An 18703-nucleotide genomic window follows, 5' to 3' on the forward strand; every position below is an offset into this window, starting at 1 on the left:
GTTGAGATTTTAGAAGTCCGATTTTGAAGCGTTCACGTCGGCCTTTCATCTTTGCAGACAACTACCATCGCAGTTGTGAGTCCAGCACACAGTCGAAGACGACGACGACGACGACGACGACAAAGACCTCCCATACTGTCCAGTAAGGCGAAGCTGTGTTGGCGTGCTCTTGAAGGCAGAGTCTGGGCATTACACGCAATTCATCGAACACCGACTAGTTGTACTCAGGTATCATGGAACGCCTATGTGGTATGTGTTTCATATTTAGCAATACAACGATTGTCCTTCACACGTTCCCCAGATGAAGTTATTCAATTGATATTCTACGAACTCAACGATCCATCCGCCTTGATTATCACATCAAAGAGATTTTATCAACTTTCGCAAGATCCCTATGTCCGCGCTCACTATTTTCTCAACCGCTATGGCCACATCCAAGCTATGTTCTGGGCTCTAGGGAGGGGAAGAGTTGTCAATGAAAGAGTAATCAATGTGTGTACCCATGTGCAACTTACCTTGCTCCTCTCACTGACTATATGCGCTATGGCAACTAGATTCTCATCACTAGCGGGGCCTCCATATCTCGATATCTTGTGCAAGTTGCTATGCATCATTATTTCCGCACATCAAGCCATTTCATTAAGACCACATGGGTTCGCTCAGTTCCGCTTCCAGTGTTTTCATATTTTATGAAAGTTACTTCGGACATGTATGGCAATATTCCAGTCGGAAAGGGGGAAGATGATGGGTCTATATTCTCATCATTCTTGAAAGAAAGCAGGTTCCCTCCTGATATGAAGAGCGTAAAATGGGAGGAAATAAGAGACATTCTACAGATGTATAAAGTAATTTGCCCTTCCTCCATGTTCACGTGATTCATTTTTGCTAAGCTCCGTCTAGTTCATTCCGTTTTGTATTAAGGTACGTTTGGTCAAGTCGCCCCAAACCTTTCCCTGAGGATGCGCAAATTACAGGACCCCATCATGGCACAATTTCCTATAGCACTAGCAATAGAGCCCCGCCTACTTCCACTTGCAAGAGCCAATGGGTTTGACATGGACCCTAAGGTAAGCTTTTGATTATAAAACAGGCATTACATACTTAGTCTTTTTTCCTACGTAGTATCGCGATTTTGTGTTCCGCAAAATTTTCGAAAGGCCTGCCGTAAACAGCGAGGGTAGAATGGAGGATATAATTCGCAACGTTCGTGAATTACGACGGCTAGATCCAAGGTATGTTTTACAGTACATTCATCGATATCAAGTTGATACCAAGTCCACATTCTATTCTTTATTTCCTTGATACAGGATGTTCCTTAGTCGAACAGTTGCAGCCGAAATATGTATGGAAGCAAAGAGTAACGAGCCATCCTACATTGCCCTTAGGAGATTGGACCGTGCAGGAGAGCTACTGTTTGAACTATCGTACGTTGTCAATTTTGTGACACCGAGCAGTGACAGATAATAATTCAATCAACCGTAGCACACTTGTAGAGGACTTGATCAAGGTAAATGCTACATTTCCAATACCGAAAATCTGTGTTCTCACTATTCTCTAGCTATTCGTTAAGACGCGCAGCATAACGTCGGTTCACACTATTCCAGTACTTCGCCAACTTTATACCGACTTCCCAAGCACAGATCCCACCGTTCGCTTGGTACTGCTCCTTACTGTCTTTCTCTCTGATACCTGTCTTGCACATACTACTCCAACGACACTGAGAAGTAAACTCGAGCCTCTGGGTTTAATTCCTCTCACGAAGGCCGACGTATTTAATGTCTTGACAAATCCATTTGTGGAGAAGCATGGTCCTATCCTAGACTTTGCGAAGGAAGAAATTGGGTTGAGCGACAAAGATTTCAAAGAGTTAGTCCAAGAAGTTGCAGTCAAGTGCCTTGAAGTAGGCTGTAAGGTGAGATCCTTACACTTTTCACTATATGTGAACTAAATGATAATAACTATGTTTGCTTAGGGCAAAATGCTGAAGAGGTTGCATGATAATTACCCTTTTCTCAATCGACTTCTCGCTGAAGTTGTTGTACAACGCTATCAGCTAAATCCAGATGATTTACCCCCTCACGAGGATGAGAAGGCGTGTTCAGTATACCAAGCAAAGCTTTGCCGTGACTATGTAAACCTCAAAGTACCTGAAGACGCTAATGTCGTTTCTTCAAGTGGAGAACCTGTCGCTGAGGTAACTCTGCTGCCTGATGGCTCTACAAACGTAGATGATGAGGTGGTGCTAGACGTACCGGAAGACGATGATGCTATGGCTGTAGATGAAATTTTTGACGGAGGCGAGCCAGTAGTAGGCGAATACCCTGAACTTGTTCGTGCATAACTTGCGCAGAGAATGTATTGTTTACTGATGTGATATCTTGATTGATTATCAGGGACGTATCGGACAAGACACCTTATCAACTATGATAAGACAAGATGAACTGGCACCAAATCGCTCTCGTGGCAGAAGGTCATTTTACAATTACCCCTATTATGCGGACCATGCGGGGAAACTGCAGTATCCTTCAGGTAAGCGACAGAACTTAAATTGCCTCGCGCCCTTTTTGACACGTTGATAGACCCAATGCAAGTCGGCCGCTGGATCAAGGATCGCTATCATGTTCGCAGCCGCGTGATGGCTATATTCATGACCCATGCAGTCGTCAATGATAATACTGGCGTAAGGCAACTTCTTTTGTTTTGTAATTATTGTATCTCATTATCTTTCGGAACAGATTTTACAGACGTACCTCACTCATGCAAATGGTAGTTACTTATCCACGACACCCCAGTCATGTCATGTTCCAGTGACATTGAAACACTTCAAACTTCTCGCACGCCTGGGGAAAGCACCTGTAAGTTATTTTGTGTAGTTGTGTTTAGCTTGCTGAGACAATGCTACTAGAGCTATCTACTCTATCACGACATCGAAACTGGCGCTGAATTTTTCTTCAGCGAAGAGGATTATCTGTCTAAACAGACTGAATTGGAAGCAAAGAAATCGAGTCATCAGAGGTCTAGAATCAAGGCAGAAGTTAAGACAGAAGGATCACCCCCTAGTATCCCGTCGTCGGCTGCGCAAGCGGGGCCGCCTAAAGCAGCATCTCCACGTCCACAGAAGAAAAGGCCTCGTCGTTCGGCAGCCGCATCTGTCCGATCTTATGCTATCCCGGACTCGGACGACGAAGCAATTGCTGAAGAGGATGACGACACTGTTGAAAATGCTTTGATGACCCTGCAAGCGAAGAAAAGAAAGGTCGAATCGAATCTTCAGCGCTGGATTAAGCATTTGGCTGTTCTTCTGAAAGATGAACAACGAAAGGTGTGTTCAGAGCTAGTTTCTGCACTCATGATTTTGTTCATCAATTTCCATACAGTATAAGGAGAAGAAGAAGCGTTTGGAGAAGTGCGCGCCTCCGGATGGAAAACTTCGAGTAGCCAAAGTAAGCGCATTTTTCACCTTCTATAATCTTTGTATCTAGATATTAAACATGCATATCATGCATCTAGAACGAGTTTTTCAAGTCAGTGGCTGCTCACCTTCGAACATTGCGGAAATTAGATCAGGAAAAACGTAAACAGCTTTATGGCCCTGATGCTGGGGAAGAAGACTATACCGAAGATGACGATGACGACGATTATCAATATCGGACGAGCAAAAGACGCAGAACAATGAACTGACTTTCAGAGGAACAATATTAATACTTTACTTATTTGACCATTCTCACATCCCACTAGCATCATTCCACCACATACTATTCTACATCTTCGATTAGGAATGTGTAATCCCTAGCTTCATTTGTGAAATACACGTGTAATGTCTGAATCAAATTCTAGTTTTGTACTCATAACATTACAGCTGATATCTATAATGAATCGACCGGTCCCCAAGTCTCAACTTTTCGTCATCGGACTCGCAGACCTTGTCCTCGCTGAGGATATGATCCCTCCTGGCATTCTCCCGTGACATACACAACCATAGATAAGCTGTGACTACAATCGCAAAAGCAATGTATCCAATGGCAATAATGTTGGGCATCCGGTATAAGTGACCAGCAAAATTGGGCCTGTAAATCAAAACACCTGCAATGGCTCCTATATCCCCAATAGTGATCTGCATGGCCACAGCAACAGCTCTTTTCGTCTGTCCTGCAACATTTTCGCCTGGCCAGCTAAAGAATTGTAAGATGGTAATCTAAGTATCCTGAGCAACAAAATTAACCTTAGCACCAAGGAATTAGCCGTATACACGCCCGCTAAATTCAATTCAACGGATGTCAATGTTATGGAGTTTATCGTTGGTGGCTAAGGGCTTTACCAGTTGCAAGAAGTACACCAAAATATTGAACACCAGCTGCAAAAGGGATTACAATTTTAGTGCAGCGTATTCAAAATCTCAAAGCTTACGGGTAGTAGTCGCGATCAAGATGATATAACCTACAAAATAAGTCATATTTGCAGTTGGAAGGGCAAAAGGAGGATGTACCGATGATCGCAAGGACACCAGATGCTATAATGAAAGGGGCCCTGATATTGTTTTTACTTGACAGCCAAACAGCACCCCATATAGACAGAGCAGCCAGCGTGTTTGGAGGAACCGTCATACTTTGAATAACAGGGCAATTGAAGGATTGCGGGCGGGGAGGGAGAAAATGTGCTTACAGCTGAGCTTGCCACGTTTGAAAGCCTAATCCAGCAATGATGGTGGGCTGGGCAACATACGCATGTTAGTCCATGCCAAACAAAACGAAGCAGGTCGTCCGCACCAAAAACAGACTTAGGGAATATAAAACGAAGGAAAAGCCATGAAACAGAAAAGCGTATGCCCATACAAGATGGTCTGTCAAAGCTTGACCGACAGAGAACCAACTGAAGCGTTCTTTTGATCCCGCATCTGAGTCCGCTTGCAATCGAGCTAGCAAACGTTTGCGTTCTGGCTCGGTGAGCTGTCAGAAGGCAGGTTAATGACAAGTATCAAACTGGGAAAACAATAACTCACAAATTTCGCTTTGTAAGACCAAGTCGGAACGATAATATATGCAACGAGAGAGACGAACACTGTGATTATGCCCTCCAAAATGAATATCCTGTTTGTAGTCAGCCAACGAAGCTGACAAAATGACAAGCCCCACCATTGCCAGCCTTTGCGCCCACCCACTCCATCCATATAGCCTATCGCGTATGCGAAGATGCCTTAACAATGGGTCTAGGTCATCGATTCTAGCCATATAATATCAATAGCCCGATATACCTCCAAAAGCACCCGCCAAAGCTGCTCCACCAAAGAAAATAGCAACTCTCCAGCTACGCTCATGCCTTTATATCATTTCAAGTGTCAGTACTTTGCCAATAAGAATTAGAATTACGAGGAGATTTTACGCGCCTACGATAATACACGGAGAAGAGATAGATCACTCCTGGAAAGATACCCGCTTCCGTCATTCCGAGCACTGCCAAACAAGCCCCTTAGCTCATGCAAGATACGAACATGTGGATTGAAAGGTCGCCAACAAAATCGAACGCCAAATAGTCCTGCCTGATTAGTGACAAGACCTTGACTTATCGAAACAATCCCCCATGCAAGGGTCAGCGAGGGTAGCCAAAATTGAGGATCAAAGCGCTTCAGTCTAAAGTAAGAATGGTTGACTTTAGATGAATCAGTACAATCTTAGATAAATGACGAAATTACATGATCTGTTCATATGGTCAATCATAAGTTAATGCATTTCATAGATGCACAAAAACGAACATTCGAGGGTATTTCAAAGATCACGTAGCCAACGAAATATATCGCGAGGGAGGTATTGTATCCTGGTGCGGAGAGATTGAGGTCCTGCATACACAAATCATTATAAAACAAAATCGGGTGTCGCGTTGATACCGGAACATACAGTTGCCAAACCATCAACCCTAGAGCGAATCAATGCCACTGCATTTCAGATATGGTTACTTGCGTAAAAGGACGAGTAACTGACTTTGCATTCCCAATATTTGATCTGTATATTCAGATCAGCACTTGTGAACATCATTTCAAGCCGTAATGTTTACCTGTCTAAGAAGCTTAGTAGATAAAGCAAAGTCAGAACCGGTAGCAGCCTAAGATCAACTTTGCGGATGATCCTTCGGTCTTCAAGAGAATAGAAGTCATCATCAATGGTCGAACGTTTGTCTGACTGTTTATCTGACGAGGACATGTCTTCGTTTCTCAATTCTGTTAGAAATAAGAGCACAGCGCCTACCGTGTCTGCAAGACGACGGGACTATATCTTATACTAGTTACTCCTCGTCCTGATACGCCACTGCTTCTTGGGATGGCGCAATCGGAAATTGCTTTGAGTGGGTAGATTGGAGAGTGATAAAAATACTAAAGACACACGCATGACACTTTGTCCATATGAAACTAAATGTACACGGAAACACTTGCTGGTATATTCATGTCGGCCCATGAGCGCGCGACCAGGCGGCAATTCGATAACCAGGATTTTGAACTGGCGGACTGACATTAGAGACCCGCGAACATATGAGAATGTGGCGTGGGTAATTAGATCATCCTTTGTTCGGTCTCCGGAAAGCTCAAACTCGGACGAACTGAACCTGCGGCAGTGTCTAAATCATGGAGGGCTTATTCTTCAATGTAAGTCTTTTGGTCATCCGGAAAAAATGATCTCACAGTCGCCATAATCTTAGGTCAACAGTGGTTTCTTGGAGGGAATCGTGCGAGGCTATAAGGCTGGCATTTTGTCGCAGTCACAATACGCTAGTTTGACTCAATGTGACACGTTAGAAGGTATGTAAACCTATCATATGTTTAGTATCTTTCCTCATGGATGTTGTAGATTTCAGGACTCAACTATCTGCAACTGATTACGGGAATTTCCTGGCAAATGAACCCTCGCCGCTTTCCACTGCAACTATTGCTGACAAGGCAACCCAAATCCTCGTCGACCAGTTTAACTATATTCGTACCAACGCAGTCGAACCATTGAGTAAATTTCTGGATTACATTACGTATGTTATATCTCTTTTGTGCAGGCCAATCCTTTGATCCCGTTACGGCTGATAGATATGGGTATATGATCGATAATGTCGTCCTATTGATCACCGGCACGTTGCACGAAAGAGACACACATGAGTTGCTAGAGAGATGTCATCCTCTTGGGGTCTTCGATACGATGCCTGCTCTCTGTGTCGCTACGAATGTGGAGGAGCTGTATCAGGGTGTTCTCGTCGAAACACCACTAGGTGCGTTACTTCCTCGTGACCTGCGAGTCTCTCCCTAACGACTCTATTCATACGTTCAGCCCCCTACTTCCGTGACTGTCTCTCTGCATCCGATCTGGACGACCTAAACATTGAAATTATTCGTAACACGGTGTATAAGGCGTATCTCGAAGATTTCTACCGCTTCTCTACGACACTTGGTTCACCCACCTCTGACGTCATGCAAAGTATCCTCTTTTTTGAAGCTGATCGTCGCACTATCAACATCACCATAAATTCCTTTGACACAGAGCTTTCCAAGGAGCAACGCTCAAAGCTCTTCCCTGCTATTGGTCGACTCTTTCCCGAGGGCAACAATGCATTGGCGAGAGCAGACGAGATCGAGGATGTACGACAGGTCTGCGACAAAATATCCGAATATCGGTCTTTCTTCGACGGTGGTTCCGGGTTTGGTCAGAGCAATGGGGACTATCAGGATGCTGGAGAGTCGAACATTGCAGCTCGGCTGGAAGACCGGTTTTTCCACACCGAAGTCCATTTGAACAAGGAGGCATTTTTGCAACAATTCCAGTACGGAGTGTTTTACAGTTACATGAAGCTAAAGGAGCAAGAAATACGGAATCTGACGTGGATTGCAGAGTGCATAGCTCAGGATGCGCGGGACAGGATGCAGGACTTCATACCCATCTTTTGATGTCAGATATTCTCGTATAATATTTCATTCATTTGCATCTTTTATGGTGAACTTGATATCATGATCAACGTCGTTTGTTTTCCCAGAATATATGAAGGCTTGAAGGAGCTTGAAGCTTAAGAAGAGTAGGCTTAATGTTCTAAGAAGAATGTCACCAGGCATGATAGCTACCTTACAGTTAGTCAGAGCTACTTTGGCACGACGGAAAAAAGCATCGGGTTTAGATTCCAAGAAATACAGCCTAGCATAACACATTATTATACAAGAACCTCAGACGTTACTGGGGTAGAATCAGCGATAGCCTTCCCATCGACATTGTCAACGATTATTGGTTCGTGCTTCGCGTTATCAGATATCACAGAAGCATGAGATGATAGCTCTGACGGCGTGCTTAAGCCATTCTCCTCCACTTTCGCGTCGCCATTCACTAAGGATTCACTATTTACCTTCGCTTCCTCTTCCAGCTTCTTCTTCCTTTCATCCATCCATGGTCCAGCACCGCTGAAGTCACATCCACCCTCATACTCGCACCGACATTTGCCGCCTAATGTCTCTGGCAGGTTCTCAGCATCAACGAGATCCAGCAACACCTTCTGGTAGTCTGATCCCAATACCTCCACCTTATCTACAGTCTCTTTTGAAAGCCATGGTTTGATCATTGACCAGATGAAGGTGAAAGACGATGGTGCATTGACAATGGCAAGCTGACCCATCCTGTTCTCGCCCCAGTAAGAAGGATATCAATTAATGGCGATATCATGTGGCTTACGTCTCAGGAAAGTAATCTTGCGATATTTGGAATGAGTCTCGCGCTAGGGACTTGACTTGCCAAAACTGTGAGAGGCTAACACGATGCGTCAACGGTCGAGTAATACGTAAATACCCATTACACCTGTGACTTACCCGAATCCTTTCAGATCTACAACCACAAATGAGGTTTCTATGGGCCGACCCGCGGCATGTGAGGCAGCTGGTAAGATTTCGCGAGGCAGAGAGTCAGCATTAACCACTATGGCTTCCCAGTGTTTCTTGGGAGTAATATGCTTGTAGAGTTCTGGTAAATTTAAACCACCAAAGAACTGAATATTCAGGGGGCGACCTTTCTAAGGAGTGGATGTCAAAAGCTGGCTGAGATGATAAATATATCTACCAACTTTGTCTGTCTATGAAATGGCTAGTTTTAGATGGAAAGCATAGGGAGGTGCGCTGAAACTGCATACCTTATGGAAATACATCGACCAAGATTTGAATACTTCTTCACGTCCCGGGTACTTGAGCAACGTAAGTTCTATAAGAGTGTTTAACTTTACGAAATTAATGAACCTACATCGAACGGATCGATTTGTTTGTATAGCTCATCTATACCTATACCCGAGACAGTCTTTCGCCAATGCTGACAGTTTTTGATCATCTTCTTGGACTCGCGAAGGTCAAACTTACGCGCTCGAAGGAAACGTCTGAAGATGATAGGAATCGTCAACGTACTATACCGTTATAGAATATGGATGGTAGCTACGCACAATAGTGTTCCGTCATCTGTCCCGATGGAGTCCCCTTCCTGGAGGATACCTTCTTCGAACAGCTCTCTGCGAAACGTTTCTAGGACCTTTTCTTGCTCACTGTCCGGCAACATGGCGTGACTCTAAATGTAGCAAAGGTGGCTCAATTATTAAGATCCGTTTTAAGAATGTAGGACTGGCGGCCTCAAATTTGGCAAGAATGGACTGGGATGGGATGAATGGATTGTTATGAAATGCAAAAGGGCAAAACTGTGTGGACAGCTACAAACTCGTGCTGTGATTGAACATCGGTCTCAAACCGACAATTGTCCCATTGGGAGTGATCAAGGCAGTCCTTTCACTGTTTCAGTGACACCCGCCGGGATGCGTCAGCTAAATATCAGCACGTGACCGTTTCTTAGTCACGCGTACTGACTTGGTTTCTGCTCTCATGATAACACACGACGGGCAAGTTGGCTGTCACCTTACTGAAACGGCGGAATAGCATTAATCTCCAATAGCAGACCAATTGTGTGTATATATGATAACCATTGCCCTCTGGGGTAGACCTGGCCCCGGCTGTGTCCAGATCACACATTACAGTTAACATTTTGTGCGGTCTTTACAGCAATCACAGAGCAAACGTACAATGGATGCAAGAGTGAGTAGCACCAAGGTAGCCATGTGACAATAGACGGAATGAGCCAAAAGTGCGAGAAAGGAAAGGAAGCATAAATGTAAATGAGTAATGACTAGAAGGTCCTTGGAAAACACAGCGGACATTTGTGCTTTGGAAACCTGGAACCTACAGGTCCAAGAATAGTTGATATATACCTTGTATAAGGTCTGCTCCACGATAAGGGTGGCACACAGGGAGCCTCCCTTTGGTGTCAGTAGTACCATTTTGATGGCTATTTTATACAGTTAATTCCTCATACAGTGCTCAAGAAAAATGAAATAAAATAAAGTAAAGTAATAACAGTCTTTCAAGGCACAAAAATGTTGCCTGAAGTCAGAACACCCAGGAGACTATCTCAATCAGAAAGTAGGGAGCTTGATGATATTCTGGGCACCATTCAGGATGCCAGGTGACTTTCTTGATCAGTTATTTTGTTTAGATGTTATGCACAGCTCTCCACCTGAAATTTTTGAGGACCATTTGACCACTATGGGATGCTTCAATTATTCCTTGTATCAGGGTCTGGTGTTAAAGGGTGAGCCAGGTTGAGTCTATGGCTTGAGGCCCATTAGTGAACATGTAGAGTATCAATAAAGATGATATTTTATTTGCTATCTACTTTACAACTGGAACCATTCAGTGTTAAGTTGTGCTAAGACTTGTTGCAGAGTTAACAGCCAAGCAACAATTGTTGGATATTTGGTCCCTCAGGGCACGGGAACAGGCATGGGAGAAGGATTCTTTTGGCAAACGAATGCCGTAACAACGTAAATACATGCTTCTTATATAACAAACATATGTAAATATCATGTAAAAAACAATGATAGCCACAAAAGGCCGGTTGTAATCACAGAGTAAAGCTTTGGGCGAAGCTCCAAAGTTCACTTACGTAATATAATTTCTACAACAATCTGCTGAGTGATGCTGGGGTGATGTAAGGATCATTTTATTATTTTCTTATCTTCTCTATGTCTTGGTTCTCGAACACCTTTCCCATTACACCTCTGGCTCTAGGGCTAGAGGTATCATTTGCCATCTTACTTCTCATAGCCCTCACAGGCTTTCTTAACCACCGTTACCACTTTATATCACAGATCAGAGACTGGGTATCACTCCCAGCCAGCCAGCACAATGGGTAGGGACTGGTAGTAGGCATCTTGCCAACCAGCTCCAAGCCCCATTAAGGCCTGGATATACTAATAAACACTTTGATCAGGATTGTACCTCATCATGAGGATACGGTTCCTGAACACGTGTGACAAACATCTATTATTAGTACAATTCTCTCACCCGCTGATTAATCAAGTTAAAGTCGTACAATAGTTGTTCTGTTTTTCTTATTGGACAATTTATTCCTCAGACCACTTTTCGTTTACTCTCCTTTCGGTCTGGGGAATGGACAGTTAGCTATATAAAGCCTTACCTATTCATGTATAGTTCCTTAGTTTTATATTACTGAATTTACCCGCTTTACTCCTCAACCGAAACCCTTGAGTTTACTCCCAAGTCCTCTACCCGCTATATTTACTAGCGTCTGTCGACTTCAAAGCTCATTGAACCTCTTACTCCCTGCAAGTGCAGTAGGAGACAGGTTTTGTTTTTGTTATAGTTCATTGTTGCCTCACAGGTGATGGCTTTGACCAAAGGGTGTAACAACCAAAGGGTGTAACAACCAAAGTTTGTATACTCTGGCGCACAACAAGACAAGCAGAGAGGGGTGAGTGGGGGAGAGGATAATCTCCCTTATAGTAGGACCAAGTTTGTTATGGGTAAGTAACAGGAGGACTCACTGAGGAGTCTCCTTGATCTATTGGGGTATATATACTACTACATGCTATTTGTATATGTATACTATACAGTTGATGAAGGCAGTGGCTGATGATGTTATAGGGCACAGCCCATGTGACCAGCTCCACTGCGTAAGAGACTTGTATCTAAAATAAAGGACAGCAGCACAGTGCAAGAAAGTGGAGTTTGAACAAAAGGAAAGTCCCACAAGGTACAGTGTGTGAAAATAACAAAAGTTAAAGTGGAGAGTGAAAGTTAAAGGTCCGAAAATTGTGTATTGTAACACTACCCCCCTTCTAAGGCTCGACTTCCAGGCTCGACCAAGTACGGAGGTAATAGTTAAATTTTTGGGCATAGGTTGAAAAAGGGAATCACAAAGGTTCAAATCCATGCCTCTAAGCTTCCTAGGAGCCGAGGGACTCTTAGAATCAAATTCTCGAACAGCATCGCAGGAATTGTCCAAATGGGGTTTCGGTTCCCACATTCTGTCCTTGTCTCCATAGCCCTTCCGTAGGACTAGAAATTCTAATTTTCCACGCTTAAAGCGTGCATCCACCACCTGTTCAACTTCAAATTCTTCTTCACCTTCCTGGGTGACTACCACTAGTCCAGGCCGGTCTACGTGCTGTCCCGGCAGCGGCCCTTTGTAGGGTTTCACACAGCTAATATTGACCATGGGTACTACACTCATTCATTTTGGGAGTTCCAGCTCCACCACGTTGGGTTTGACTTCCTTAATCCGGTAAGGACTAATCCACTTTTTGGTCAGTTTTCTAGGCTGCTGATCTTTTAATTTTAAGTGGTTGGTATCTAACCAGACTAGGTTGCCAGCCTCCAATCTTATACTGCAATAACCAATTGGCAATTGCACTATTAAAAGACAATGACAATCAGTATCACGCAAGGATGAAGCATATCGACATATAGTTGCATTTCATATGTCACGCTGTCATGCACTAAAGTTGATTGGTAGCATGGACAGGTGTCAATAACAAAGCGAATATACAAAAAGACTCGCCTTTGCGCCACACAGGCACAGTGCCACGTGGAATAGTAATTAATATTGCCTTTTTCGAACTTGTGGCTAATCAGCACCACCTCTATTAGGCAATCCAGTCACGCTCACCTTTGCTTCTCCATTCGGTACTTTCGGCATTTCGGCATTTCGGCAAATTTTCGCGTCGCCACTGGCTACACATTGCATTGCGCCCTCGCTTTTGTCGTTTCCCTTACTCCCCTTCCTTTGCCTAGCCCCACCATGGGCCCCTTCCTCTCCTTTTTATTCTCACCTGACGGTCGTTTCTGGATCCCCATTCTAATCCACTTTTTCGTCACCTCCACCCTCCTCCTCATCTTATTTGCACCCCCACCATTTCTGATGTCACCACTTCCTATCTGCTTCCATCGCCGATCCGTTGACTACCACGTGCCACTGCTGATATCAGCAAAGCCCCGGCGGCCGGTCCAAATAGGGCAACAGGTCCATCTTCATGACGTCGATCTACCATCATATACTATCAAAACATTGGTCGCTCGTCTTGCCTGGTTGGAGCGTGGGTGGGTAGTTTTTGAGCTGGAGAAGGTTCATCCCCTTGCGTCACCCATATTCATCGCTGTCCCATTCACTTGGGTACACTTATCTTTTGTCCATCGTCTTCGCTACAGCTACACCTACCACATGCTGCCTGGGTGTTCCAAATTGGAACTACTCCTCTCCCTCCCTCGTTTGACCAGGTGGTCCAACATAACCAGTCCATTGGTAAGGCCATGGAACTGTCGGATTTGGACTAGGTGGTGGACTGGTGGCTCTAGTTTCTTTTTTTTCAGCAGAACATTCATTTACAGTGCGATTATTTTTGATTTTTGAATCATTTTTATGGACACATATTTTTTAGAATGTCTGACTGACAATAAAGGAACTGTGTTGATACTGATAGTGTTTTGCCTTGCCCTTTTTTTTACTGCATCTTCCCATGACATCATGATTTTCCTGCTCTCTTTTTGCTATTGGACTTTACTTTATGGCTGTACAAACCTGTGACATTACTCACAGCATTTATTGTTCTATCCCTTTCTTTTCCTTTTTTGACAATCTTATCCTGTACTACCTACGCAGGATTTGTCAGCGTACATTCCTTCCTTCATGTTCTTTTTCATTCTTTTTGCACAGCTATACTGTGCATAGCCTACTTTTCTTTTACTATATAAACCCCTGTATTTTACCTCTTAAAAAAAAAACAAGTAATCCAATCCAGACTTCTTCTCTACTCTCAAGTTCACTACTCTGCTACTTGTGATCCAGTGTGGTCACAACACTTCCCACTTCTACCACTGTTAACTGCTGTCATCGTTACTCGTCACTTTTTGAAAGTGATTGTCATCCCCTTTGATTAGAGTCCTTCTGAGCACTACAGTTTGTGCGTCAGGAGCCTGCTATCTGTGAGGCAACGATAAACTATAACAAGAACTAAACCTATCTCCTTCTGCACTTGCAGGGAGTAAGGGTTCAATGAGCTTGAGGTCGACAGACGCTATCAAATATAGCGAGTAGAGGACTTTGGAGAGGTAAGCTTCAAAGGTTCTTGTTGAGGAGTAAAGCGGGTAAATTCAGTAATAGAAAGCTAAGGAGCTATACATGAATAGGTACGTCTTTATATAGGGAACTGTCCGTTCCTCAGACCGAAAGGAGAATATACGAAAAGTGGTCTGAGGAATTAATCAACCAATAAGAAAAAGGGAGAGTAACTATCGTACGACTTCTGGCTTGATTAATCAGCAGGTGAGAGACTTGCACTAATAATAGAAGATTGTCACGCGTGGTCAGGAACCGTATCCTCATGATGAGGTACGATTCTAGATAAGGCGTTATTAGTATTACCAGGCTTTACTGGGGCTTGGAGCTGGTTGGCGAGATGCCTACTACCAGTCCCTACCCAGTGTGCTGGCTGGCTGGGAGCGATGCCCAGTCTCTGATTTGTGATATAAAATGGTAACGATGGTTAAGAAAGCCTGTGAGGGCTATGAGAAGTAGAACGGCAAACGATACCTCTAGCCCTAGAGCCAGAGGCGTAATGGGAAAAGCGTTCGAAAACCAAGACATAGTGAAGATAAAGAAATAATAAAATGGTCCTTACATTACCCCCCCCTTTTATATTCTTGTCCCAAGAATCTTAGCGCCGCAGTCCGTGAAGCGGTTTGTGATCCAGTCAAAGAGGCGGGGTTTTTCGGTTGTAGTAGTGAAATTTTCGTACGGACGAAATCGTAAAGCGGCGGAGGCGATGACACGTGGGGCGGCAGGGTGTTTGCGGTGGAAGGTGGCAATAAGCGAGGGGGAATTTTTTAAATGGTGATCGGGTTCCCACGTCCTCTCCGTGATCGGGTATCCCTTCCAATGGACGAAGTAATCGAGCTTAGCCCCTTTGAGTTTAGTGGGTCGAGAAGCGATGATTTCTTCGGCTTCGTATTCGACTGCGCCATCAACTTGGATCGGCGGAGGTTTCGAGGTACGAGGTTGATTGGGGAACTCCGGCGTGTGATACGGTGATAAGAGGATTTCGTTGAATACAGGATGGATCGCCTTCCAGGATCTAGGGACGTCAAGGAGATAAGCGGATGGGCCGACTTTTGCTTTTACCGTAAATGGGCCAAATCGCTTGTCATCTAACTTCTTCATCGGTCGATCGGTGGAGATATGAGTTCCCTCTAACCACACCTTATCTCCTTTGTGATATTCTCGTGCTTCCGTGCGTTTCCGGTCATAGTACTTTTTGAGGTTTTGATTCGCGAGTAATAATGATTGCCGAGTTTGTTCGTGTAGTTTCGTCATAGAGGTTGCGAAATCTTCGGCAGCTTGCGAGCGCCCTGAAGGCTTCTGACCGGTTCCTTTACGAGGGTGAGAACCATAATTTACAAAGAAGGGGGTCTGATTGGTCGCGGAGTGAAGATGATTGTTGTACGTGAACTCGGCAATGGCTAGCCAATCAGCCCAGTCGTCTTGTCGGTGATTAATGAACGTGCGTAGGTAATGTTCCAGGTCTTGATTAATTCGTTCGGACTGCCCGTCAGTTTGGGGATGGTAACCTGTTGACAGACCGGGTTCAATCCCAAGGGTTTGATAGAAGTCCTTGGTGAAGTTCGACATGAATTGAGGTCCTCTATCTGATATAATCTTTTCCGGGATGCCGTGTAGTCGTATAACCGAATCTCGTAGTTGTTTGGCGTAGCCTAACGAATCGAGAGTGACATGTGTTGGTACGAAGTGAGCCATTTTTGAGAATCTGTCAACAAAAACCTGGATAGCGTCGTATCCGTTTGACTCTGGTAATGCTCCGATGAGATCCGTCGTGATTATCTGCCAAGGACGATCAGGGATCGGATTTGGATGGAGGGGAGCATGCGGCTTTTGACGATGCGACTTTGTTCTCTGACATATCTCGCATCCTGCGACATATTTCCTGATATCTCTCCTGAGGCTAGGCCACCAGAAAGATCGGTTTACTCCTTCGTACGTCTTTCTTTCTCCTGGGTGGCCACTGAGGCTCGTGTCATGTTCTTCTTCGATAATACGTGCCCTCAACTTTGGATCTTGGGGTACGTAGATACTGTTTTTGAATGATCCTAACGTCAATTCGTCTTCTTTCTCATTTCCTATCCAAATGATTCTGTCTCGTTTCTTCCAAACCTTTGGATCTTCTTTCAACTTCTTTACCACGTAATCATCTAGTTTATGCTGCGAAGCTAGCAGCTCGTCCAGGTAGTGTTCTTCTAACACGTCCTCCATAGTATAAACGTTTGCTTCCGCGAGCTGAGGTAGAAGGACCTGTCCTTCATTGTCTCTCTCGCCTCTCGGATGGTCTACTCTTTGACTAAGTAGGTCCGCTTTCGTGTTTGCCGAGCCTTTCACATGCTCTAGCTTGAAATCGTATCTCGCTAGGGTGTCCATCCACCTAGCTTGTCGTCTGTTTACCTTCTGGGGGTCTCGGAAGTAGGTGAGGTTCTGATGGTCGGTGAATATGGTGAACTGGTGTTTAGCTCCCATGAGGAGGTGTCGCCATTAACGCATGCATTACCGCTAGCATCTCTTTATCCCAGATAGCGTAATTTCTCTCTGCAGGGTTCATCGACTTTGACAGGAATGTGACCGGTCTCCATTTCCCTTCTTGCTGCTGGGACAACACCGCTCCTGTGGCGTAGTTGGAGGCATCACATTCAACTTTGAACGGATCTTCATCGTTAGGGATTGCGAGTGTGGGTGAGGTGGTGATTGTCTTTTTGAGAATGTCGAACGCTTGTTGTTGGTCTTCAGCCCACTCCCAGTCTACCTTTCCGGTGAGAATCGTCAGCGGTTTGGCAATCTTTCCATAGTCTCTGATGAATTGTCTGTAAAAGTTCGAAAACCCTAGGAATGACTGTAACTCCTTCTTGGTTCGTGGTATCGGCCATTCTGCAACTGCCTGTACTTTTAGCGGGTCCATACGAATCATATCATGGGAGATGATCATTCCCAGATATTCGACTTCTTTCTTCTCAAACTCGCATTTCTCTGGCTTGAGATATAATTGATTGTCTGCGAGTATCTGAAGAACTTTGGATACGATCTTCCTGTGTTCTTCTAATGAGTCGGTGAATATCATGATGTTGTCGAGGTATACGATAACTGATCCTTCGTTGATTAGGTCTCGGAGGAGTCGGTCCATCATTGTCTGAAAGGTGGCTGGGGAGTTCGTGAGTCCGAAGAACATAACCAGAGGTTCGAACAGTCCTCTGTTAGTTCTGAAGGCGGCCTTATGCTCATCTCCTTCTTTGATTCGAACATTATTATATCCCCAACGGACATCCAGCTTGGTGAAGAATCTAGCTCCTTTAAGTCGGTTTATCAGTTCTGAAATGAGGGGTAACGTATATCGGTTTTTGATCGTAAGGGCGTTGAGTTTCCGATAGTCTTGTACTGGTCTGAGAGATCCGTCTTTTTTCTTGATAAAGAAGAACGGGGATGCGTAAGGGGATTTCGACACTCTAATCCTCCCTGTCTCTAGGTTCTCTTTCAAGAATTCGTCAAGATGAATCTGTTCGTCACGGTTAAGTGGATACGTTTTACAGTCTAGACCTTTGGCTTCTGGTAGGAGTTCAATTGCGTGGTCCCAGACTCGTCGTGGGGGTAGTTTGTCAAATGACGCTTTTGTGAATACTGGCTCAAAATGATGATAAAACGGGGGGACGACGTCTCTGAATGTGAGTGTTGACTTTGCTCGTTCTGATTCTTCCGCAATCTGTTGGCTTTTGGTCTGAGATACGTTGCTTTCGACGGAAATTTTGTCAATCCTGCTCTGTAGGTCTACAGCGATGACTCTATCTCCGTTTTCAGGGTGATACTCCGTATCATTAGAAGGGTACGTGATGGTGTTGGTTTGCCAGTTGATGTTGGGATTCGTGCGCCGTAGCCAGTCGTATCCTAATAAAATTCTGGCCTCTCTCTGTCCTGTGACCAGGAAGTCCATTAATTCCGTGCGACCTGCCACAGTTAGGCGAAGTGTCACATATTCCGTCAAAGGTCCAGTGCGATTCTTGGTTCCATCAGCGTTTGAGACAATAACACGAGTTGGTAGTGGTTTTGTGGAAATGTTGTGTTGCCGAACAAAGGCTTCGTCAATGATAGAATCTGTGCATCCTGAATCTATCAAGACTGGTATGACATGCGTTTGGTGATCGTCGATAGTGGATAATTGACATTGTAGTGAGAGTTTGCGTTGATGAGATGGGGGGAGGGATGCAAAGTCTTTGATCACATTCAATTGCTCTACGATATACTCTTCATCGTGTTGC

General features: G+C 44.5%; 5 protein-coding genes across 5 annotated transcripts; 2 read left to right on the plus strand and 3 right to left on the minus strand.

Moving 5' to 3' along the window:
• Positions 1-66: 66 nt before the first annotated feature.
• Positions 67-4257, plus strand: SERLADRAFT_450295 (uncharacterized protein; the record flags this gene model as incomplete). Its single annotated transcript, XM_007319699.1, has 17 exons — positions 67-249; positions 302-492; positions 555-845; positions 901-921; positions 975-1067; positions 1123-1232; positions 1308-1424; positions 1483-1507; positions 1559-1912; positions 1973-2329; positions 2394-2529; positions 2580-2680; positions 2736-2855; positions 2906-3322; positions 3378-3443; positions 3511-4172; positions 4223-4257. 16 exons carry the CDS (start codon positions 234-236, stop codon positions 3679-3681), a joined length of 2586 nt encoding a protein of 861 aa, XP_007319761.1.
• Positions 4258-4403: 146 nt separating this feature from the next.
• Positions 4404-4838, minus strand: SERLADRAFT_392753 (uncharacterized protein; the record flags this gene model as incomplete). The annotated part of the gene is made up of 4 exons (XM_007319700.1): positions 4404-4437; positions 4549-4605; positions 4663-4709; positions 4767-4838. Coding segments are annotated over 4 exons (210 nt in total), but the record flags the coding sequence as incomplete, so codon positions are not given.
• Positions 4839-6579: 1741 nt separating this feature from the next.
• On the plus strand, positions 6580-8005 carry SERLADRAFT_470602 (uncharacterized protein; the record flags this gene model as incomplete). The annotated part of the gene is made up of 5 exons (XM_007319701.1): positions 6580-6634; positions 6688-6787; positions 6837-7008; positions 7064-7242; positions 7302-8005. The coding sequence occupies 5 exons, from the start codon at positions 6614-6616 to the stop codon at positions 7913-7915; spliced, it is 1086 nt and encodes a 361-aa protein (XP_007319763.1).
• A 102-nt stretch (positions 8006-8107) lies between these two features.
• Positions 8108-9756, minus strand: SERLADRAFT_470605 (uncharacterized protein; the record flags this gene model as incomplete). The annotated part of the gene is made up of 7 exons (XM_007319702.1): positions 8108-8629; positions 8685-8759; positions 8819-9018; positions 9070-9078; positions 9136-9186; positions 9243-9372; positions 9436-9756. 7 exons carry the CDS (start codon positions 9546-9548, stop codon positions 8173-8175), a joined length of 1035 nt encoding a protein of 344 aa, XP_007319764.1.
• A 4733-nt stretch (positions 9757-14489) lies between these two features.
• Positions 14490-15025, minus strand: SERLADRAFT_392761 (uncharacterized protein; the record flags this gene model as incomplete). Its single annotated transcript, XM_007319703.1, has 1 exon — positions 14490-15025. The coding sequence occupies one exon, from the start codon at positions 14979-14981 to the stop codon at positions 14811-14813; it is 171 nt and encodes a 56-aa protein (XP_007319765.1).
• Positions 15026-18703: the final 3678 nt, after the last annotated feature.

The sequence above is a fragment of the Serpula lacrymans genome (assembly GCF_000218685.1).
Source record: "Serpula lacrymans var. lacrymans S7.9 unplaced genomic scaffold SERLAscaffold_8, whole genome shotgun sequence".
In the NCBI taxonomy this organism is placed as follows: Eukaryota; Fungi; Basidiomycota; class Agaricomycetes; order Boletales; family Serpulaceae; genus Serpula; species Serpula lacrymans.